The following is a 23093-nucleotide window of genomic DNA, read 5'->3' as shown; positions in this document are numbered from 1 at the left end:
TTCTATTCTATGAAAAGGCATTTTTTATTATTTTACTATATAACATATTAGTAAATACACCAGACCACATTTTCTCAATGCCAAATGTGGCACAGGATTATATTTCTCTTTGATCCTCCAGAGAACCTCAGTGTCATCTGTCTTTTGGAGGGTTCATTTTCTTACGACGTCTGTGATACCTTGAAAAGGAGAAAGTATTTAAGATAAGATTATTTTGATAAAAATTAGTTACTCCTGATAGAAATCTTAAATTTCTATCATTTTGCTATTTTTATTAGAACTATTTGAAAAATAGACAAAACTTTTAAATTATACTGTTAGAGACATCACAGGTATTTCTTAATCACATTCCCACATTATGAAAACTTTTCTATTTTTTAGTGGAGTTTGAACTCAGGGCTTTGTACTTGCAAGACAGGCACTCTACTGCTTGGGCCGCACCTCCAGCCTGAAAACTGTTTTTATTAAGTATTTTGGAAAATCTTCTTTTGGATCCTGAGGATAATTTCAAGAAAATTATGATGACTGGTGTTGAAAACCTAGTGAATTTTATAGTTAAGAAACTCTACCTCACCAGGCACCAGTGGCTCACATCTGTAATCCTAGATACTCAGAAGGCAGAGATTAAGAGGATCTCAGTTCAAAGCCAACCCCAGGCAAATAGTTCGTGAGACTCATTACTAAAAAAGTCTGGTAGAGTGGCTCCAGGTGTAGGCCAAGTTCAAACCCAAGTACCAAAAAAAAAAAAAAAAGAAACACTACATAAATACAAACATGTTTTATCAAAGTTTTGTTTAAAAACGGTATTTTCCTCTGAACAGAGGCCTCTTAAATTGCAAAGTTATGTTTTAATATGTAGTAAAATGTAGTTAGTAATATGCCTATGGAAAAATGTGAAATGTGACAAAAAATGGAAGAAATACAAACTGGAAAATTTAGGAACATTTTACTTGTTTTTGTGATCAGAAATATGTTAAAAATTATAATATCCAATCCAAGCACAGATATAGTGAGGCTAGCAATATCAGACTTGGCTGGTTACAGTATTAATTCATACAATACTTTTGAAAAGCAGTGTGGTAACATACATCAAAAATTATTCAGCTGCTGGACGCTGGTGGCTCACGCCTATTATCCTAGCTACTCTGGAGGCAGAAATCAGGAGGATTGAGATTCGAAGCCAGCCAGGGCAAATAGTTCAAGAGACCCTATGTTGAAAAACCCTTCACAAAAAAAAAAAAAGTGTGGGGGCAGGGGTTGGTGGAGTGGCTCAAGGTGTAGGTTCGGAGTTCAAACCCCAGAACCGCAAAAAAAAAAAAGAGAAAAAAAAGAGTTTAGCTGGAGATGTGGCTCAAGGGATAAGAGGACCTGTCTAGTAAGTGTGAAACCCTGAGTTCAACCCGTAGTACTGGCTGCCACCCCCACAAAAAATTTCTAACTCTGAGATCTCATATACAAAATACTTGGAATCAGAAATGCTTTAGATTTTGGACCGATAATTTTGCATAATATTTCTAGTGTGTTTGTGTGATTGTTTTATTTATTTATTTATTTGTTTTTGCAGTTCTGGGGTTTGAACTCAGGGCCTTAACATGAAGGCAAAGTGTGGAATTTTCCACTTGTGGCACCATGTCAGTGTTCAAAAAGTTTCAGAATTTGGATTTCAGATTAGGGATGCTCAACTGCAATTCTTATTCTGGAAATCTCCCCTAGAGCAATAAAGAAAAATAATTAAGAGGAGGATACAGGATGAAAATATGATTACAACCATGCAAAAATAAGAAAACTAACCAAACTTATGCATACATACAGAGATATGAAATGCCTTAATTTTGAGCAGGGCATGGTTGTGCACAGCTGTAATCCCACTACTGGGAAGCCTGTGGCAGAAGGATTGTGAGCTCAAAGCCAGCCTAGACTATATAGTGAGTTGCAGGCCAGACTGAACTAAAGAGCAAGACCCTATCTCGCAAAACCAAACCAAATCAAACAAAACAATAAATGACAACAAAAACAAAAAAACTGTGATTAGTTTTCAGTGATTTCACTCTGCAGAATATTTCTTTTTGCTTCTTTGTATTTTCTTATTTTCTCTACTGATTTAAGAAAATTTCTCCATAGAGTTCATATATACTTGTGAAGAATTCTGTTGAAAAAGTCCCTTATAGCCAAATTTTAGAAAGCAGCCTGAGTTAATTTGCCTTTTCTTCAATTTTTGCTAATGGGCAAATTTAATTTAAGAATTTTTTGCTTATTTTTTCTTTTTTTGAGATAAGGTTATATAGCTCAGGCTAACCTTGAACTCGCAATCCTCCTGCTTCAGTCTCCCAAGTGCTGGTTATTACAGGTATACACTATCTCACCCAGCTAGCTCAATTTAAAGATCTTTTTTCCTTTTTCCAATAGTAGAGATAAATTTGAAATTTAAGGATTTTAATACCATAAATGGAGATACATATCTTATTGCTCATTTAGTTGATCTAAATGCCTAAGTATTTCTTGCTTTTTTTTTTTTTTTGGTTTAATCTTAATGCTTCATATAGCAATTTCCTATATGCTGGCTTTTTTCCTGATCCTGATTTTTTGGGGGACAGTTCTGAGTGATACCAATTTTTTGAAAATTAGTGAATAGAAATCAAGTTGAAAAGAATAAAATACATTTATATTTACTAACATGGAAGAGGAAGTTGTAGAACACATATAGCAAACTAATACTTATGTAAACATCTCTACATGTACTTATCCTGACTGACACAGAGAAGATTACAGTTTTCTAAATAGGAGTTTTCAAAGGAGTATAGAAAATCATTAATCTCCTAAAGATATTTATACAAATTTTGAATATATGTTTTCTTAGGAAGCAGATTCATAACTTTTATTATATTCTTAATGAAGTCTGTGACCCTAAAAATGTCAAGAACTATCCTTTAAACATGTGATTCAGTAAACAATTTAATTATTATTTAAGACTGACTAAAAATGCAAATGTTTTAAAAGTTTAGGGTTATAGCCCTAAACCTAACAAAGTGAAGCTCTAAAGCATGTTTAATAAATGTTAAATAGCACTTATAGATTTCTCACCATGTATGAAATTCACTATACATAATAATCACTAGCCAGAATCAAGCACCTTGATTTTAGAGTAACCTTAAAGTCTATTATCCAGACTGGCCCCTTTAGAGAATAAATGCTGGCACTATCATATCACAAGAGTTAAAATGAGACCATTTCTGGCAAACCAGACATACTGCTAGCCTTCTAAAGTTACACAGTGACTCAGTGGCATCTGGAATACCGGTCCACAGTCTTGATCGAGAGTAGAACTTTTTACCTCCTGGCACACACAAAGCTACATCTTCAAATCTGTTTCTTACTCATAACAGCAGCTCATTTCTGTTGTCGCTATGGGAAAATATCAAAGTAGTTCTTTAAATAAAGTACTATTGTTATTTAGTATTTATGGGATTGGCCCATATTTTGAAAATTTATTTTCAGCTTATTACTTTCTATCTAGCCCTCCTCCATCCTTTCTTTCAACATATTTTTTTATTTAGTGGAGTTAGGTTAGCTATCTTCTTGTGTAAGAGGTATTATAACAATAAGATTCATTCATTCATGTAAAAATGTAGGAGAATCAAATATGTTCTGGGATACTACTTCAAAGTCCTAGACTCTGCAGTATACAAAACAAGACAAAAAACCCACTTCAATGGATCTTAAATTCCAGTGCAAGAGACAGGAAAATAAGTAAGTTGGCCAGTGAAGTCTTCATAAGTGAAAACCTGAAGGAAGGGAGAGCTAACTTTACTGGTAGTAGCAGGAAGAGCAACCTTTGGAGAGAATAGCAACTGTAAAGGCCCTGATGTGGAAGGGCATGTACAAGGAACAGCAAAGAGGCCATGTGGTTAGAATGAACACAGATGAGAACAGTAGGAAATGAGGGCAGAAAGATATGAAGAGTCAACTCACGTAGGTTCTTGCAGACCTATAGCTTTTGTGAGTGAGATGAAAAAATTATAAGAATCAATAACAGATTTAACAGAGTTACTGTGGCTGCTATGCTATGAACAGAATTCAAGAAACCAAGACAAAAGTAGGGAAACCAAATAGAAAGCCATTTCAATAAACCAGGCAAAGGATGGTGGCTTTGACCAGGATAATGGTAATAAATTGTTAAATCTGGATAATTTCAGAGCTAGAGCTAACAGGATTTTGCTGACCAGATCTTGGATGTGAGACAGAATCATAAATGGTACCAAAGTTTTTGCCTTAAGCAGCAAGAAGAAGGGAACTGGCATTAAATGAGACAAAGAAGACTGAAGAAGGTGGTTTGTGGGGGATACATCAGAAATGCAGTTATAAACGTATAAAGTTAGGGAAGTCTACTAGACAGGTCAAGGCAGAGACTGCATACAAAAAATTAAGAGCTCAAGGAAAGAGGCCTTGACACGAGATAGGTTTGGGAGCCATTTTCACACAGATGGAATTTAAAGCCGTGAGCCTGGATAAGATCACTATTATAGAGAATAGAACAGAAAAGAGGAAGGGTGCAAGGACTTATCCTTGAGCACTCCAAAATTCAGACAGGAAAGATGAAAGGATACTAACAAGAGAGACCAAAATAGTATAAGCATTTTAGACATGTAAAAAAGTTTCAACATAGTTAACAAAACCATTAGGAACTCTATACAATTGCTAACAAGATGTGTTCTAGAAAGAATTACACTGGAAAGAATGCTTCATTCATTTTTAGCTTTTATTCTATGCCAAGTGAGGAAGACTGAAGAAAGGAATAAGAGCTTGGACACAAATGCTGACAACTGAGGGCAGGGACATGCCCTGCTTCCTGAGAAATGGCAACACTAAAGGCCAAAAGGAGATCCCTTAGGCACAAAGGCAGCTCTTTGGGGAGCTGTGGGAGGCCATGTAATTCAGTTGTGTCCTCAACAACTATTTATAGAATAACTACTGAATCAAATTCCTGTAGGGAATTTGCACAAGGGGTACCTTTCAAAGAATGTTTGAAGCCCTGAAACTTTGAGTAAACATAAAGTAATGACTAAACAAGTTAAATTTATTTTCATCTCTTAAAATACCACCAAACAGGAAATAGAAGCCTCAAGGTTGAATTTGTAAATACCAATCTTTGTACGTATTTCTTTGGATTCCAGAAATAGTGACTCAGGCAAAGGCAGAGAGTAGGGAACTAAACTTTCATATTAACCCCAAACCCAATATCCAGGTTTCCTTATCACCCATCTCTCATGCTAAGAATTTAAACAGTTCTAGTACTCGGTCTTAGTATGAAGACTCTTTGAATTTCTACCCTAAAGTAAATAGTATCACCAGAATTAGGAAAAGGCAAGGGAGGGGGTGGGGGCAGGGGGGAGAAATGAACCAAGCCTTGTATGCACATATGAATAATAAAAGAAAAAAAAAGAAAAATAGAGCAAAGGAAATTTTCCCAAATGCTTCATATAATAAATGTGTTTGTTATAACATAAAAAAAAAAAAAAGGGAAAAGGCAAAATTTGATTCACAAATTTAATGTAGCAACTTTAACTGTGAAATTTCAGATCTGAGATAATGTAATCAGTATTTTTGGTCAATAAATTATTTCAGCATCAATTCTGTATAGTCATACTGCCTATACTCCCAGTCCACCCACTTTGGATAAGTCTTTGATACAGTCTTTTGATGTGGGGGGAGAGGGAGAAGAAGGAGGTAGGGGAGGAGGAAGAAGTAATAGTAGTTAATATATTTAAAAAGCTAATATGTAAAAAAAAAATTCAACTGTATTTCTATATATAACAAACTATCAGAAATTGAAATTAAAAAATCCAATACCATTTACAGTCACAAAAAGGAAAGATGGTATGTTTGGGATAAATTGAACAAAACAATATAGTGCTCATACACTGCTAAGAGCTGGGTGCAGTGGTGCCTATCTGTAGTCCCAAGGAATTCAGGAGGCTGAGGCAAGAGGATCACAGTTTGAAGCCAGTCTGGGAAACACAGAGAAACCCTGTCTCCAAAAAAAAAAAAAAAAAAAAAAAAGCTGGATGTGATGACACACATCTGTAATAACAGCACTTAGGAGGTTGAAGCAGAAAGATCACAGGTTCAAGACCAGCTGGGTTACATAGCCAAGTTCCAAGCTCTGGCCTACCTAGGCTACTGAGCAAGACCCTATGAAACATTGATAAATTATCCATATATTTATATATACATACACACATATAGAGAGAAATGGTCACTGATATCTAGAAATCATTACTTGCAAATGGTTTACATTACATTAATCTAAAAGATACATGTAGCTAACCAAATTAATATTTGTTGAGTGATTCCAAGAGAAATTTTTCCTCATGCATATAAGCTAGTATCTGGGTGTTTTTTTGTGGAGCTCTTTATTAAATAGCCTAGACAATCAGTTCCATCTAATTAAAGTCTGCTTACAATTGAAAGTGCCTCCTAATCCTGATGGGAAAAGACATACCAGGAGATTAAATTAAGTAGTAGTCAAAAGCTAATTAGTAGTAACAAAATTAAATAAGTAAATGAGATTAAACACAGGTAAGGTATTAGATACAAGTGTCTGGAGGTAGCATGCTTGGTTTTAAGACTCCTAATGGTCTTCTTGCCTTTAATCATGTCCCCTAAAGTGACGCCCCTTCGGAGGATGTTCACAGCTTCAGTGACTTGGTTATGAAAAATGTTTATGATAGACTGCAGCAATATGGGATGTTCAGAAAGGAAACAAGTAACAAAAACCATCTCAGAAGTTAGAAATGAGGCAAAAATTGATAAAAAATGTGATGAGTCATGGAAAGAAATCTTAGAATACAGTAATGATTGAAGATGCAAGGCTATAGAGTGGACTGCTAACTTGTTCTCATACACCCTAACTTACAATTGCAAAGATAGGTAAAATTCAACAAAATTAGAGATAAGGGCAGAACAGGTTCTGCCTGGAAGTGAGGGGGGAGGAGGGGCAGAGGGTAGGGGAGTGGGGCATGGAGGAGAAATGACCCAATGTGCGCACATGTGAATAAATGAATAAAAAAAAAGAACCACAAAATAAAGTGATTTTAAAGGATAATATAAAAATTTTTTAAAAAAACCAAAGATATGTAAAAACCCAGACAGCATGTATAAACAAAGTCAGCACTAAATATGAAAGAAAAATCAAGGAAGGAGATTTTACAAAAGAAAAATAGAAGCAGGAATTGAAAGATCATGTTGGTCAAAAACCAATTTTTCCCCCCTTGGGAAAATGATACAGAAACACCACCTTTCATATAGAAACTGAAAAGAAAAGGACTTTTTTAGGCAGGAAAAGAAGAGTTGTGTTTTTTTATAATGAAATAAAAAATTTGGAAAGAAGTTTAGTTTGAAATATTCTAAGGACAATGATACCAAGACTGAAGAACTAAAAAAAATGGCATAGTAGAATGGGCTGCATGCCATCCCTACAGTGACTAAAGCTCTGAGAATACTGGGTATGGTAGTGCACTGCTATAATCTCAGCACATGGTAGGATAAGGAAGGGAGATCACAAGTTTGAGACCAGCCTGGGCTAAACAGTAAGTTTGAGGCCAGCTTGGGCTACATAGTGAGATTCTGTCTCAATAAATAAATAAATTTTTAAAAAGCTCTCAGAGGGAATTTCACCAAGATGTATATATAGTACAAGGCAGTGCTTTGAGGAATCTTTATCACAACTAAGAATAAGGGAGGAAGTCACTTTCTAAAAAGCAAACTGAAACCAGGTACCAGTCGCTTATGCCTGTAATCCTAGCTACTTAGGAGGAAGAGATCAGAAGGATCACACTTCAAGACCAGCAAGACCTTATTTCAAAACTACCTAACATATACACAAAAAAGAGACTTGGATGATTCAAGTGGTAGAGCACCTCCTAGCAAGTGTGAGGCTCTCAGTTCAAACCTTAGTACCAGCAAAAAAAAAAGTAAACTGAGCTCCAGGACCCACAGATCCATTTCAGAAATGTTCCCCACCAGATGGTTCCCAGACCCCCTTTCAGATTCAACATGATTAACAATGGGTTCCATCCTCCTCACTCCTGAACTTGTTTCCCCATTCACAAGAATGGCACCATCATCTGCCAAAATACCCCAGTCAGAAACGAGAAGTCTTTTGTCTCTTCCCTCTCTCCCTATCACACACGTACTAAGATTAATTAAACTCCTTACAACACCAATTCTCTTTTATTTTCACTCTTTATACTCCAAGTGGTGATCCATTTAGATTTTCAACATTTTTTATCAGATTATTATTATAATAGTTTCCTGACAGGTCTCCCTGACTCCAGCATTTCCTTATCACAAAAAAAGAGCTTCCTTAACGATTTCCTAATGCATAAATGTTGGACAAGCTAGTTCATGTTTTAAAATTCCTTGGCACAAAAATCCTTCATAACACAGTGAACCCCCCATATTGTTCAATTAATATGCACTAATAAAAATGTGGAAGCTGGGTGCTGGTGGCTCCCACTTATAATTCTAGCTACTCAGGAGGCAGAGATCAGGAGGGTAACAGCCCAGACAAATAGTCTGTGAGATCCTATTTCCAATACAAAACAGAACTGGTACAGTGGCTCAAGTGCTAGAGCACCTGCCTAGCAAGTGTGAGGCCCTGAGTTCAAATCCTGACCCACCAAAAAAAACAAAAAGAAAAAATTCCTTCATAACATCCTACATTCCTCCTCATATTCTGGGTTCCATCCAATGTGAATGCCTGATGATTTCCCCAGCACACTTTATCTCACAGGCTATTCTTTTCCCCCATTCCCCATAGATATCGCTGAACCATCCTTCAGTGCTCAATCACACTTGATATTGTTTATTTACTCTACTATCTTCACTTCTTAACTATCAACAACTTACAAATAGGAATTGTTTCTCATCCTGCACTTAGGGAAGTTCCATGAATATATATTCATTAGTTTCATAAATGTATCCTGCCGTCAGTATACCAGCCCACTGGTAGTTACTGGGTGATACAAGTGAGTAAGAGTCTACTCAAACAAACATAAACGACATAGATATGAAAGAAGATCCTGGACTGGGACTGTAATCTAGTGTTACAGTGACTGCCTAGCATGTGCAAACCCCTGGGTTTGACCCCCAGCACCACAAGAAATGGGAAAAAAAAAAAAAAAAAAGAGAGAGAGAGAGAAGAAGAAAACTAATGAAAGCTAGAGTCAGACAGAGTAAGAACTGATGTAATAAAATGTGAGCACTTATAAATGGAAGGGAAGTTGTACTTCCTAAGGGAACAAACAGTATGCAATCGTACTTGGAGGTAATTTTCCCATGCACAATATCATTTCAGAAGGTGTAAGGCAAGGAAAGCTGTATGCTCTTTTAGTGTGCGTACTGGGAATTGAAGAAAGAAAATAAAACTTACTGTCCACGAGGATACCAGCAATGCTTAGTGGTAAAGAACATTTTGCTAAGTTGTTCTATCATGGATCCTTGTTCAAGGTGTTCACCTTTTTCTTCTAATTTGGTTTTCAGCACTTGATCATGTGTTTCTTCATTATTATGCACAGGATCTGGTCGAGGGATAGGCTACAAATAATCCATAACAAATAATATAAAAATGTAGCAATATTAGCCAGGATTTGATTGGGTTTACAATCAGTAATTCATTACACTCAGTAATTCATTACAGTAGCTCGGGGTGGGTAAGTTTCACCTGGTTGTAACAGTCAATAAGGTCCAAAATATTTTTATTCTCACAGCAAATTTTGGGTTTCTTTTCCCAAAATAATAAAGTGCTTATTCAAGTTATTTTTCCTCAATAATAAAGTACTTGTTACTTTAGTTTTTATTTCTCCAAAGTATAAATTGGGTCCATTATTATTTTTTAACTTAACAGTTCATGGTTGGGCTGGCACAGTGGCTCACTCAAGTAGGAGAGTGCCTGCCTAGCAAGCATAAGGTCTTAAGTCCAAACCCCAGTACCACAAAATTAATCAATCAATCAATCAATCATATTTCTTATATCTAATGGAAGGAAGCAGGAAATTTTCCAGTGCTTTATGGTAATTTCAATATTTTACCCACAAAGACATTAGTTACTAAAAATGTCATCTCCCTAACACACACATAGTACAATATACTCCCATCAGTAATAGTGGCTCATCAAAGGCTTTAAGAATCACTAACTGAAGCCAGGTGCCTATGGCTCACACCTGTAATCCTAGCTACTCAAGAGACAGAGATCAGGAGGATTTCACTTCGAAGCCAGGCCAAACAAATAGTCTGCTAGAACCTATCTTGAAAAAAATCCCATCACAAAAAAGGGCTGGTGGAGTAGCTCAAGTGGAAGAACACCTGCCTAGCAAGAGTGAGGCCCAAAGTTCAAATCCTAGTACCTCCCCCCAAAATTAATAATAATAAACAAAGTAGAATTTTATGGAAACAATCATTAATCAAGCATTAATTAATGAACTTTCCAAAAGGATTGTGATAAAAACCAAGGATCTGAAGGCATGCTGTCCATTCGTGGATGGACTACATATGACATGGTTTCATGGCATCAGCCTTTCTCTTCAGAACACTTGTTTGGCTAACTTCTGAAACAATCAAGAGCCACACCTGGTATATTCCATAATAAAATAAGACTATTTTCAGCTAGGTGCCAGTGGCTTACGCCTGTAATCCTAGCTACTCAGGAGGCAGAGATCAGGAGGATTGAGGTTCTAAGCCAGCTCTGGCAAATAGTTCATGGGACCCTATCTCAAAAAAACCCATCACACATTAAAAAAAAAGGGCTAGTGGAGTGGCTCCAGATGTAGACCCCAAATTCAAACCCCAGTACAAGGAGAAAAAAAAAAAAACTTCCTAGCAATTTCTTGAGAATTTCACTTGAAATGGACCGTGTTGCAAGACTAATTTGATATTTCTATGACATACAGAAGACATTGAAATGTAACAGTACCCTTGTTTATGTCTTCATTCTATTTTGGTGATATTTAAATTGATTCTGTTATAAGAGTAAACTGATTACTTAGAAGTCTGAAGAGAAGGGCTGGTGTTGTGGCTTAAGTGGTAGAGTGCCCGCCTAACAAGCACAACACCCTGAGTTCAAACCCCAGTACTGGGAGAAAACAAAAAAAACCTGAAGAGACTAGCATTCATAATAAAATTATCCTGTGATTTAAAAAAATGCTAAGTAACAAAAACAACAGTGAGAAGTAGATAAGGAGTCAAATCAGAGCCTTGTTACAGAGTATTTTAAAAGGGAAAAGAAATGTAAGTAATAGAACTTAGGCAAAAATACATAGTAAAGAGGTAATTTTAAAAAATGAACTACAAGAAATCAGATTATGAGAAGCCTCTAAAGTTAGACTAAGTGGTTAAGGAAGCAGTTACTTATTAGTAAGTACAGGAGAGAATAAGGAGAACGTATAATGAAGAGGTATAGAATATGCACTATGGTCTCTGATTCTACCACTTAGTAGCTCTGTGGCTTTGGGCAAGTTATTTAAACTCTTAAATTTCTCTATGTAAAATCAGAGGAGTAATATCTCTTATAAGGGTTTGATGAGGATTAAGTTAAATAACATATAGTACGTTTTGCTGTCCCTCACACTCTTAAGAGTTTAATAAATGGTACCTAGCTATTTATATTTCTTTTAAGACCTCAAACAGGGAAAAAGGTGGTATAAAAATATTTTAAAGAGGAAGTACTGGGTTGGGGGCATAGCTGAAGGGGTAGAGTACAAGACTCTGAACTCAAACCCCAGTACTGCCAAAATAAATGGGAAATGGTCTACAGCCATTTAAAGTAATTTTAAAAGATCACCTCTTTTGTATAAAGTAAAACATTAGTGTCTTTGTAAATTACTAGTATACCTTGAGAAGTACTAACAAACATAGTGAAAGCTATCAAAATCAAAATGGAGTCACTTATGTCAAACCCTAAACAAACAAAAAATAATAAAGCTGAGCAATTATGAGGAGGGGAGCTCAGCTTACACACCTGATAACAAGCAATAACACAAAAGACTGCCAGAACCACAACCTTGCACAAAGGTCACTGCAGCCTTACACCAAAAATTACATCACTAGAATTTTTGCATAACAACTGCCTGCTCAACCTTGGGCTGGCCACCATTGTTATTGATTCTTGCAGCCAGGGATTGCTGCTTCAAAAGAATGCATGCAGTCTTCCTCACATTGCCTTTAGAAATTTCCCCTCCTCTCAAGCTTTACAATGCACTCAGTCTACTGTGGCACTAGTATTCCCATTGCACTCCTTTGCTACTCTTGAATAAACTATCTTTGGATAACCTATCCCTGTAGTTATTTAGGTTGACAGAACCTGTAAATAAATAACAATTTTCTCTCTTTAGGATTTTATATTTGTTTCTGAAGATCACATTTTAAATATTATCAAAAAGTCGTCAAGTGTTAATGAATGTTCATTGTCTCCCTATTCCCAAGCAGGCTTAATTCTAATATATCACAAATTCTCTCTGCTTCCTATAGCTTAAAAATTTTTTTTCAGGTGCATAGATAAAAAGACATTGGAATTAATGGACATGTTAAGGTACATAACAAGAGATCCCAAAGAACTCAGAATTTCTTTTCTTTGACCAATTCCAAAGTATATGTAAGTATTTCAGTAAAATGGAAAAACCAAGATAAAATAGAATGTCAACTTTATGAAATAATGAGAACTGTCATCCTGATTTTCTCTTGGTTCTCTTAAGAATTTTTAAGTTTGGCTTTGGAAATCTTCCACTAAATCAATCACTGAAAAAAAGACATGCTTACATATTTACATTTTTATTTTATTTTTAATTTCTGCTCCTGGTATAATACCTTCATTTTCCAAAACTGGAGATCCTAAATACCAGAAAATTTTTTTTAAATGTTAGTATTTTAATACATATGAGGCAGAAATAGGAAGAAGAAGCTTTATACTTACATTTATAAAAAATGATCATATCTTCAATTCAACAATGTTGGAGAATGTAATAGTAAGTCTAAAATCTCCAGGAAAGAATGCAAGGATGGAGCTGGAGAAATGACATGTGGTTCACAGATAACAGCAACAACAAAAAGAAAGGAGATGGTACAGTTTGATGATAAAACTTACAAACCAGCCAGGCAAGGTGGCATAGATTTGTGATGCCAGCACTAGGGAGACCGAGGCAGGTGGATCTTGAGTTCCAGCCAGCCAGGCTATGTAGCAAGACTCTGTCTTATAAAAACAATTAACATGTAGACTGGAGGTGTGGCTCAAGAGGTAGAACAGCTGCCTAACAAGCATGAAGCCCTGAATTCAAACACCAGTACTATAAGACAAAACAAATAAACAAAAAACAACAAAAAGTAACAAAGCTAAAAGTTGTTAGTGAGGAGAAAATTAACTAGATATGACAATGAAGAGCTGCAGGGACAGCTACCCTACCTCAGGGTTGGTGGTAAAATGGTATGGGTGAGACAACAGCAACTACTTAAAAGGACTGCTGGAGAAGCAATGCACCTAGGGCACATTCAGGTAGAAGGCAAAGCAACACTGTGGAAGAGATTAAGAGTATGAGAGAGCTTTATCAGTGATAGTAAATTCTAAATTCATAGTGGGAAGGTTTGGGGCATTGGGAAAGATACAGCAGTCAGATTCAGGGATGTAAAGAACCACATGAGGATGACAGTCTGAATGCTGACATATGACCTTGCAGCCTTGGTCTCTTGGAATAATTGCTACAACAGAGATAAAGCATGTAACCAAAGAGACACAAGATAGCAATGAAAAAGGCACAATATAGTATGCCTTTCTTCATACAGTATGAGCTGGGGGGTTTACAGGCCCAAAGTCAGTCTCTCACGTCTATTTTTGTACACATTACCTAAAGAAATAAAACAAAAGAGGCTCTGGATTGGTGCCTACATTATCTGACGAGGATACGCAACAGGCAGACAAAATGGTGAAATATAAAAATGGAATAAAGACCAGCAAAAGAACAATATTCTACTTTGTAGCATGAGCACTCTAATTCTAATGATTTTTAAAACTAGATACTACTACAGTAAGCCTGCCTAGCTCCTGGATTCGTTACATGCAGTTTTGACCAAGTATAACAGAAAAAAAGTTTTAAATGACAATTGAAAGCAATTTCAAAAACAAAAATGTTAAATTCCCACACATGCATTAAGCAGCTTAGCTACTCAGGAGGTAGAGCTCTGAGAATAGAAGGAGGCTCTCATAGCCTCCTTGTCAGTTGTGTTTAAATTGTTGTGTGATCTGACAAGTGTTTCCCTGCCCTTAATTCTGTGAAAATCTGCCTCCCCAAAAGCAAACGGTGAGGTGGGCTGAGATCAGGAGGATTGAGGTTCAAAGCCAGCCTGGACAAAAAGTTTGAGAGACCATATCTCCAAAATAACCACAGCAAAGTGAACTGGAGCTGTGGCTCAAGAGGTAGAGTATCTGCTTTGCAAGCATGAATCCCTGAGTTCAAACCCCTGTCTTGTCAAAATAAGAATTCAACAAATGTTGAATTATTAGAACCAATAGTACAAAAGTTATGGAACACTGCTCTAAAATATAAGTTTTTTGCAATTTATTAGCTTATAAGATGGAACAGTAGGGGTAAATGTGTTTTGTAGTTTTACATTAGATATGTCTGATCCTTAACCAGAAATCTACCAAATTTTTTAGGCCAGAAAAATGATGTCTTTTATAGAGGACAACATAGTGAATGGCTTTAATCCAGCTACTCAGGAGAGGTGGAGCTCTGAGATCAGAAGGATTGCTGTTTGGTTGAGGCTAGTCCTGACAAAAAGTTTGTGAGACCCCCATCTCAACAAACAAGCTGGGTGTGGTAAGGCATAGCTATAATCTCAGTCATGTAGGAGGCATAAGCAGGAGGCTCATGGTCTGAGGCTGGCCCCAGGTCAAAAGTATGAGACTCCATCTGAAAAAAATAACTAAAGCAAAAAAAGGGAGGGGCACGGTAGAGCGCCTATCTAGCAAGCACACAGTACTGAGTTCAAACCCCAACCAAAAAAGAAGGAAGGGAGGGAAGGAGGGAGGAAAGAAGGAAGGAAAGAGGGAAGAAAGGAAGAGAAAAATCAAAACAGTAAAATAGGCCAGGCACCAGTGGCTCACGCCTGTAGTCCTAGTTACTCAGGAGGCAGAGATCAGGAGGATTGCAGTTCGAAGCCAACCCCAGGCAAATAGCTCACAAGACTCATCACTAAAAGGGCTGGTGGAATGGCTCAAAGTGTAGGCCCTGAGTTTAAGTCCCAGCACCACAAAAAAAAAAAAAAAAAAAGAAGAAAATTGGACAATTTCCTCCTTTTTTTTCATACTGTAAGAAGTATAAACATTTCTAAAAGCAAACTAAAAACTACAAGAGATTTTGTCATACATACTTTTGTATGTTCATATGGGATGTCCACAGAAGGGTGATAGCATACTATTGTCCTGCCATCAGATGTCAAAGCCAGCTCTACTTTGCTAAAAGATAATATTTCAGAAATACAGTTACAATGTATCCAAGGCAGAAAGATTACTCAGAGAGCTAAGTCAATTCCTGAACTGTGGTGTTACTAGATGCTGTTACTAGATTCTGTTACTAGATTGGTAAACCTGGTGCCCATAACACAGGTGAGACTCAAGACCATCCCACAGAACACATCAGCTTCACTACCCACAACACCATAGCCAGTCATTAAACTGTAAGGTATTTTATCTTACAGAGGATAAAGCATGAGATGGTTTCACCATGATTTTACGATTATCAAATCAAATGATTTTTGATGAAAGATGAAGTTTTACAAAATGTCTCAACTTGCTCAGGTTCATGCAAAAGGTCACATAGCCTAACTTCATCACTAACTACTTTCCATGTACATGTACATTAATTGTACATTACAATTAAGAAAAGAATATACTTTTACTAAAATTTGTAATAAAAACCACACAACTTGAGTTACAGTTTCTGCATACTAACTCTGCAGTAGAGACCATGTCATGTTATTCCTAGTTCTTAGCATACTGACTAAAATTGAATAATACCAACAAATGTCCTGAATTCAGTATTTGTAATTTAGGATTATTCAATGTCAAACAAAAGATAAATAATTACGTAAGCTAACAGATATGAACCCCAAGAAAAGACTATAGAAACGAATTAACTTTTCCAAAAAGCTAATGCAGGCTTGAAAAATAGCATTTCAAACAGCATATCTGTCTTACAACAAATTAAGTATCTGCTAAAACACGATAATGATTTTTATTTAAAATGTTTATATTTACTGTATAAATAAGATCACTGAGGTTATTTTTAAAAACAGAATTAAAGAAACAATAACCAGAAAAGCAAGCAGAAAATAATATTAAACTATTTTAGATACAGCTAGGAGTGTTATTTTTCAACTGAATTTTAATACATACCAATTATAGTCATCTGGAAGAGAAGAATACGTAGACTTATGACAAATGCAAGATAAAGCTCCGTCTGCAAAAACCCCAAATAGTAAAATACATTTAATTAATTTGCACATATGTTCTCACATATTAAATTTAAAGCTACTTTTAGTCATTCTGCCAATATTTACTGTTGGCTTTAAAACAGGTCTGTTCTAGTGGCTAGGTATTCAATAAGAAAGACTGAGTCCCTGCCATCAAATAAGTATAGTCTACTGGTGACAGAGACAGATAAGAAAGAGTTCAACTACAGAAAATATGTGCTGTTAGGATGGGTGTGCACTGGGAGGGAGAGGGGTACATGGACAGGCTTCCAAAAACATAGCCTTTCCAGTGGAGATAATTGTCTAACGTGCTCTGAAGGAGGAGGAAATAAATAGGGGTTGAAAAGGGGTGAATACAATGTTCCTTGCAGAGGAAGTAACAAGGGCAAGGATGACAGATTTTTAAAAAGAGAGAGAGAGAATAGGTCCTGGGTTTCTCTGCTGCTAGGCTGGTCCAGCCCACAGGTAGGGAGGCAAGGCCCATGTGGAGTGGCATCCATGGGGAGGTGGGCTCAGCTTGCATGAGGAAGGCCTCCATCTACTTCATGGAGCTGCCCAGGTTGAGAGTGAGCATTCTGAATGTTTCCTTAGCTTGCACCACAGAGAGCACAGCAGACCTGAGTTCCTGCCTACCCCATCCCCACATCAGGTCCAAGCCCTTTCCCTAGGGAGATGGTAACCATACGCTGTTCCATAACCCTCACGTGAATTCATTTCTGACTAGCTATGAGTAAAAAGAACCTATACCATCACTCAGGCACAAGGAACCACAGCAGTGATGTGGAACATTAATCTGCATGTGGACCAGAAAAGTGTACCAGATCTTAGTTCACCTTCCTTTCTTGTAGCAAATGACAAGAACACTGACCTCCCAGCCCTTTGCTTGTGGAAGGAGATGGCTTCAATAAATAACTTAAGCTTAAGTTGGGAAAGAAAAAAGAAAAGAAAGAGAAAGAAAAGTATTTGGATATTCCAACCTTTCTAAGAAAACAAATGAAGTATTTGGGCATTCCACAGTACAGTTTATAAAGAGGGCACGTTAAGTGATGAAATACAAAATAATTTATTCAAAATTAACTTCTTTTAACCAAAACGCTCACATTTAAATGCATATTTTCTTCTTTTGCAGAATACCTACAAATTCAAGGGTTGAAATTACTTTTAAAAGGTTGGCAAAAGGTCTTTTTATGTTCAAAGAAGGAATATTCTTGTAAATACAAAGAAAGACATTGTGGAGGTAGCTCAGTATCATTACAAGTAAATTCTGAACATATTGGCTAAAGCCCAGGACCAACCTGTCTAAACAGAGAGCCTCTTGGTCATGTTGCTTGGGTCTACGACCTATCCCCATCCCTACATCTCTACCACGCCCTCAGTATAGAACACCAACTGTTCAAACACCACTCATCCTTCAAAGTCAAGAGTACTTTCATGAAATCCTTTTCAGCCTCCCTATTCCCTAACCACTATCACAGAAGTGTTGTTTATATTTCATGTCCCATAATCAATTCTTCATATGACATTGCTGTACCTTCTTTGTAGTTCTCTCCCCCACCCTGTGTTAGTTATTTTAAGAATCCAGTGGTTTAATATGCTTTTTAAAAATTGTAAAATTCTACATTCCATGTTGACTATATTTTTGGGAGAGTTTTAAATATTCCTTGTAGAATATAGGGAAGTCTTTTAATTTTTGCTCATTGTGCTTTCTTCCTATATGATGGGTTTTGCTTGGCCTCCAATCTTTTCTTTTTTGGTGGTACTGGGGTTTGAACTCAGAGCCTCACCCTTGCTAGGCATGTGAGGTCATGCCCTTTTGAGCCATGCCCCCCAGCCCTAGCCTCCAATCTCAATATCCTTTCCTTTCATATAAAATACCAATAATAACATTCAATACTTAGCTTACTTTTAATAATAATAATAGGAACTATGTAGGTAAGGGGTTTCAGGATATAAAAGTTAGGAAGTCACTGATTATTAGGATGACTGAGTGATAACAGATTTACTTGGGTAAGCTAAATTGGCTCCTAGTTAATTATATATTCTGATAATAATTCCAATTCATTTGTAACAGTTCAAGTAACATTTATCCCCTTATGTATAAGAGGCACCGTAATACAAATATATTAGGAACTCTAGTAGGAAAAAGTTTCGTGATAGTCAGTTGTCCAGAGTTGGAGTAACTAATTTTCAGATTAATTTATGTTTTAAGGCATGGCCTATGTAAAAACTGATTAGTTTTGGCTTCTCATTAGCCCTGGGATTGTGTTCCTGTTAAAAGCAAATAGGAAGCGAGTAGCAGGGGCCTTTCTCCCAATTCTCAACAACAAAAATGCTCCTAGATAATCAACAGCTGACCATAAATTTGTTTTGACTCTTATTTTATTTATAGCTAAAGTTTCTTAGCAATTGCCTTCTGTATTTATATAAGCTGAAATTATTTTGAGTATGATATGATAAATGGTATAATGCTCAGAGTCCTAAAAAAAGGGTAGAGGAAAGGAACAGAAGGCTTCCTATAAAAGCAGGATTTAGAAAACTTTTGAACATTCTATTGAAAATAGGTAGCCAGGCACCAATGGTTCATGCCTGTAATCCTAGCTACACAGTAGGCAGAGATTAGGAGAATTGCTGTTCAAAGCCAGCCCCTGGCAAATAGTAAACAAGACCCTGTCTCGAAAATATCCAATACAAAAAAAGAGCTGGTGGAGTGGCTCAAGTGATAGAACGCTATGCCTAGCAAGCGTGGGGTCCTGAGTTCAAGTCCCAGTACCATAAAAAAAAAAAAGAAAAAAGGTGTTTAGTGAGAAAAACAGTTTTCCTTGCCTGAAGTGCCTCCAAATTACCTATTTATTATTTTTCACCCTAGCCTTCAAAGAACTCTTTTCCCTCTAATTCAATAAACAAACTTTGAGTACAAATAGTAGTAAATAGAAACATGAAGAGAATGTAGTCAGCCAAGATGTATTTTTAAAAGTTGGCAAAGGTTACGTTTCTAACCATGCCTATTTTGGATATGGGAGAACAGAAGTCATAGAAAAGGAGGATAAAGACAGCTGAGAAACAAGACTTTCATATTCTATTTACTTATATGGGTCCATAGTTTGACTATCAAACATGTATAAATATGCTTTCAAGAAAATATTACACAATTCTTTAGCAAGGTAGCTTTTATTTTTTAATACATCCATAGGGAAAAAGTGCAAAATGAATACATCAAGCTATTTATTAACAATAATTATCTTTGAAAGACCAAACTGTGAATTTACCTTTCATTTGCAAATTTGAAGAGCTACTAAAAAAAGTAACAGATGTAAATATACTAAGTATAAATGTTTCACATGAGACAAAGTCAACCTTTAACAGTCCCTCATCTAACTCCCACTAGAAGTCTACATAGATAACCAATGTTTAATCCAAATCTTTTACTCTGTATTTATGCATTGCACACATGGGAAGCATGCACACACGTGTGTGTGTGTGTGTGTGTAATGTATCATTTTTTTTTTTTTTGACAGTACTGGGGCTTGAACTCAGATCACGTTTGCTAGGCAGGCACTCTACCACTTGAGCCACTCTAATAGCCCTGTGTATCATTGTATCATCTTTTAAACATACAAATAGGATCATATGATAGCTATCATTCTGTTATGCCTTTTCTTTCTCTTCTATTTGGCCATCTTTCTATGTTGGTATCAGCTGCATAGTTAGGATGTAGCAAAATTTATTCATTCCCCTTTTAACTGACTTGCAGGTTTTTGTCCCCTTTTTTATTATTGCAAACAGTCCTGCAAATAACAAGCATACAGGATAAGTAAATCCTTTAAATATTCTTTAATATTTGAAAAAAGTTTAAGCTTTTTAATCATTAAAAAAAAACCTCTCACTTAGGCTGGTGCAGTGACTCATGCCTATAATCCTAGCTATTTGAGAGGCCAGGCCAGGCAAATAATTCTTGAGACCCTATTTCCAAAATAACCAGAGCAAAATGGACTGGAGGTGTGGCTCAAGCCATACAGTACCTGCTTTGCAAGTGTGACACCCTCAGTTCAAACCTCAGTCCCACCTAAAAAGCAAAACAAAAAAACTCACTTACTTTGGTATGGAAAGAAATGCTTCAAGATAGTTCTCTTTGATATCACCCATTTTACTGCTGCTGCCATGTTGTATCAAGATGCTTTATTAGGTGGAATGAAAAAGATATTGTGAAGAGAAACTGCCTTTAAAATCTGCTTCTAAGCATACTGATTTTCATACCTGCTTAAGAGAGAAAGAAAAATCACTGTTATGGTAAATTTAAACAGTACAAGAACAGATAGGACTCACAAGGTAGTACTAGTCACTGGAAGCAAACTTTTTAAACAACTTTGCAGTTCCACACAATTAAAACAATAGGCCTATCCTTGGCTTATGAAATACTTGAAGGAATGCATAAATTTCACTATCTTGCCACACATGGTGGTGCACACTGGTAATCCCAGCACTCAGGAGGCTGAGGCAAGAGGATCCCAAGTTGGAGGCCAGCCTGGGGCAACATAGGGAAAGCCTATCTCAAAACCAAAAACATAAAAATAAAATAAATTTCACCATCTTATATGCATATAAGGATTTAAACTTTCCAAGGGGCTTTCATCACCATTTTCTTTTACTCTCATACTAATCATGTGAAGTATCCTTATTTTTTTTTCTTTTATTATTCATATGTGCATACAAGGCTTGGTTCATTTCTCCCCCCTGCCCCCACCCCCTCCGTTACCACCCAAGTATCCTTATTCTAACTCACGAAGAAACTAACATGCAAAATTTAAAGGACTTCCTTCTGAGGATGTTAGTTGGTCACTTACAAATTGGAATATTTTGGGCAAATAATTAACTAAATGCCCCATTTCTTCAATGGTAAAATGCGGGAAAGACCACAATCTCCAGGAGCTGATGTGAATAAATGACGTGTAAATACTGTGTCCTTGCTCCTTGACTACTTGTGCCCTTCCCAGAAGGATACTGATGAATTAGGACACAGTCTAACGGCAGTCTGATCACGCCACTGCCAACCCTGAGTCCATACAGTGTGTTATTTACGGTTTCCTATACGTTATGAGCACTGACTTTCAGTAAGTCTGTGAAGTAGACACTTTTCATCTCACAGATTAATTAAAGCTCAGAGTGGGCAAATGATTTATCTGTTCGCTATTCCACTGCTTAAAGGGTGGCATGGGTAGAACACAAGCCCAAGAACAAAACAATGGAGGGGGCTGGGGTCCCTATGCCCAAGGCCCGCACACTGTTCACCCCAGGGAGCGAATGTCAGAGGGCAAATCCTTTGACACGGAATTCAACCCAAGAGCAAACGCTAGCGCCTCAGAGGGTCTGAGGTTTGAGGAACAGACTTCCAGGAGCACAGGGACAGATCAGACAGACGTCGACGAGGAGAGGTCCCCGGAGCCACAAAATCAAATCGGCTCCAGACCGCCATCCGCCACGGCACGCTACAGGGAGCGCACGGTCACATGCCTGCCCTTCTGCTGGAGATACCGGCAGCTTCACCCTGCAGAACATGACAGGTGCAAGTCCTCAACACCTGCGGATAAGCCTTCGGGGTCTACCCTCCTTCTAGAGACTCCTCCACCAGAGGACAGGACAGCGGTTACCTTGACAGCTACTTACCGCGAGCCCGCCATCTTGCCCCAATCCGGGTTCTGCGAGACGTCTGCCCGCGCGGTCACTCGGCCCGCGAGGCATTCTGGGAGGCGTAGTCTCTGCGAGAAAGCAGCTCGTATGCAAAGAGTGGGCGGGGCTTGGCGTTACCATTTCCCGCCTTTAGCTGGAGTCTTAGGGGAGTTCCTGCCTTACAAGTGGATGGGTTAACTGGATGTGTGCTTTTGTTCACTAGCTTGCCAGTTCAGTTCATGACCCAGGGAAATCCGAAAGAGTAGGTTTGGGGTTGGTCTGATAAGGGTAGAAATAAATTCTTCCGTTTGGGAGTTGTTGAGTCGGAGAGCCCTCTGACCCATCCAGGTGGAGTTGTAAACTGAGGCAGGTCGCTGGAAACATGGGTTTGAAGAGTAGAGACAGGGCTAGATATAACTGTGAAGCATCGGGGAGGGCTGAGGATTGTACCTCATTGGCACAGTGCTTGCCTAGCATGCCCGAGGTCTTGGGTTTGCTCTCTAGCCCTGCAAAATAAATAAATTAATTAAATAAGTAAACTTACGTTGAGCCCGGGTGGGAAGAGAGTGTAGATAAAAAGAGAAAGGGGCTCCAAACCTGGTCCTAGGGAATTCTCACACTTAGAGATCATGTGGAAGAAGTCAGGTAGCACAGGCCTCTCAGACGTGGCATTGCAAAAATACAAACTCAAAACTGTCAAATGGAGCTCGGGAGGGGGCTCATTGGTAGGGCAAATCTTACCTAGCATGTGTGAGGCTCTGGGTTCCATCCCCAGCACCACAAAAACAAGAACAAAAAACAAAAACTTAGACTGGTCAAAGACATGGTGTATATGCTTGGTCTCCCAGTTCATATGGCTGATGAGTATGGCTGTTAGTCATGCTAATCTCTATCAAAATACTACTTTCTTGTAC

At 37.4% G+C, this 23093-nt stretch overlaps 1 protein-coding gene across 5 annotated transcripts; it reads right to left on the bottom strand.

Moving 5' to 3' along the window:
• Positions 1-22257, bottom strand: Mrpl42 (mitochondrial ribosomal protein L42). 5 transcript variants are annotated; one of them, XM_074084116.1, is made up of 7 exons: positions 22177-22257; positions 22024-22057; positions 20609-20769; positions 16439-16502; positions 15415-15499; positions 9431-9594; positions 1-179 (listed from the first exon to the last, which is right to left on the bottom strand). In XM_074084116.1, the coding sequence occupies exons 3-7, from the start codon at positions 20673-20675 to the stop codon at positions 134-136; spliced, it is 426 nt and encodes a 141-aa protein (XP_073940217.1). In that variant the 5' UTR covers positions 20676-20769; positions 22024-22057; positions 22177-22257; the 3' UTR covers positions 1-133. The 5 variants fall into 5 exon arrangements, 4 of the variants coding, with proteins under 4 accessions (XP_073940217.1, XP_073940218.1, XP_020028248.2 ...); XR_012450948.1 differs by lacking the exon at positions 1-179 and adding an exon at positions 12965-13055 and having other exon boundaries at positions 9457-9594; XM_074084117.1 differs by lacking the exon at positions 9431-9594.
• Positions 22258-23093: the final 836 nt, after the last annotated feature.

Source organism: Castor canadensis, chromosome 8, assembly GCF_047511655.1.
Source record: "Castor canadensis chromosome 8, mCasCan1.hap1v2, whole genome shotgun sequence".
Lineage (NCBI taxonomy): Eukaryota > Metazoa > Chordata > Mammalia > Rodentia > Castoridae > Castor > Castor canadensis.
The sequence above is the reverse complement of the archived record's forward strand: the minus strand, read 5'-3'. Positions and strand labels throughout refer to the sequence as shown.

Bases quoted from the DNA above. Each gene is read 5' to 3' on its own strand.
- Mrpl42 (XM_074084116.1), bottom strand. From the start codon at position 20,675: ATGGCAGCAGCAGTAAAATGGGTGATATCAAAGAGAACTATCTTGAAG. The intron at 15,500-16,438 runs GTATGTATTAAA...ATTATCTTTTAG, and splicing joins CTTCCAGATGACTATAATTG to CAAAGTAGAGCTGGCTTTGA. The intron at 9,595-15,414 runs GTATGTATGACA...GATTATTTGTAG, and splicing joins TCCCATATGAACATACAAAA to CCTATCCCTCGACCAGATCC.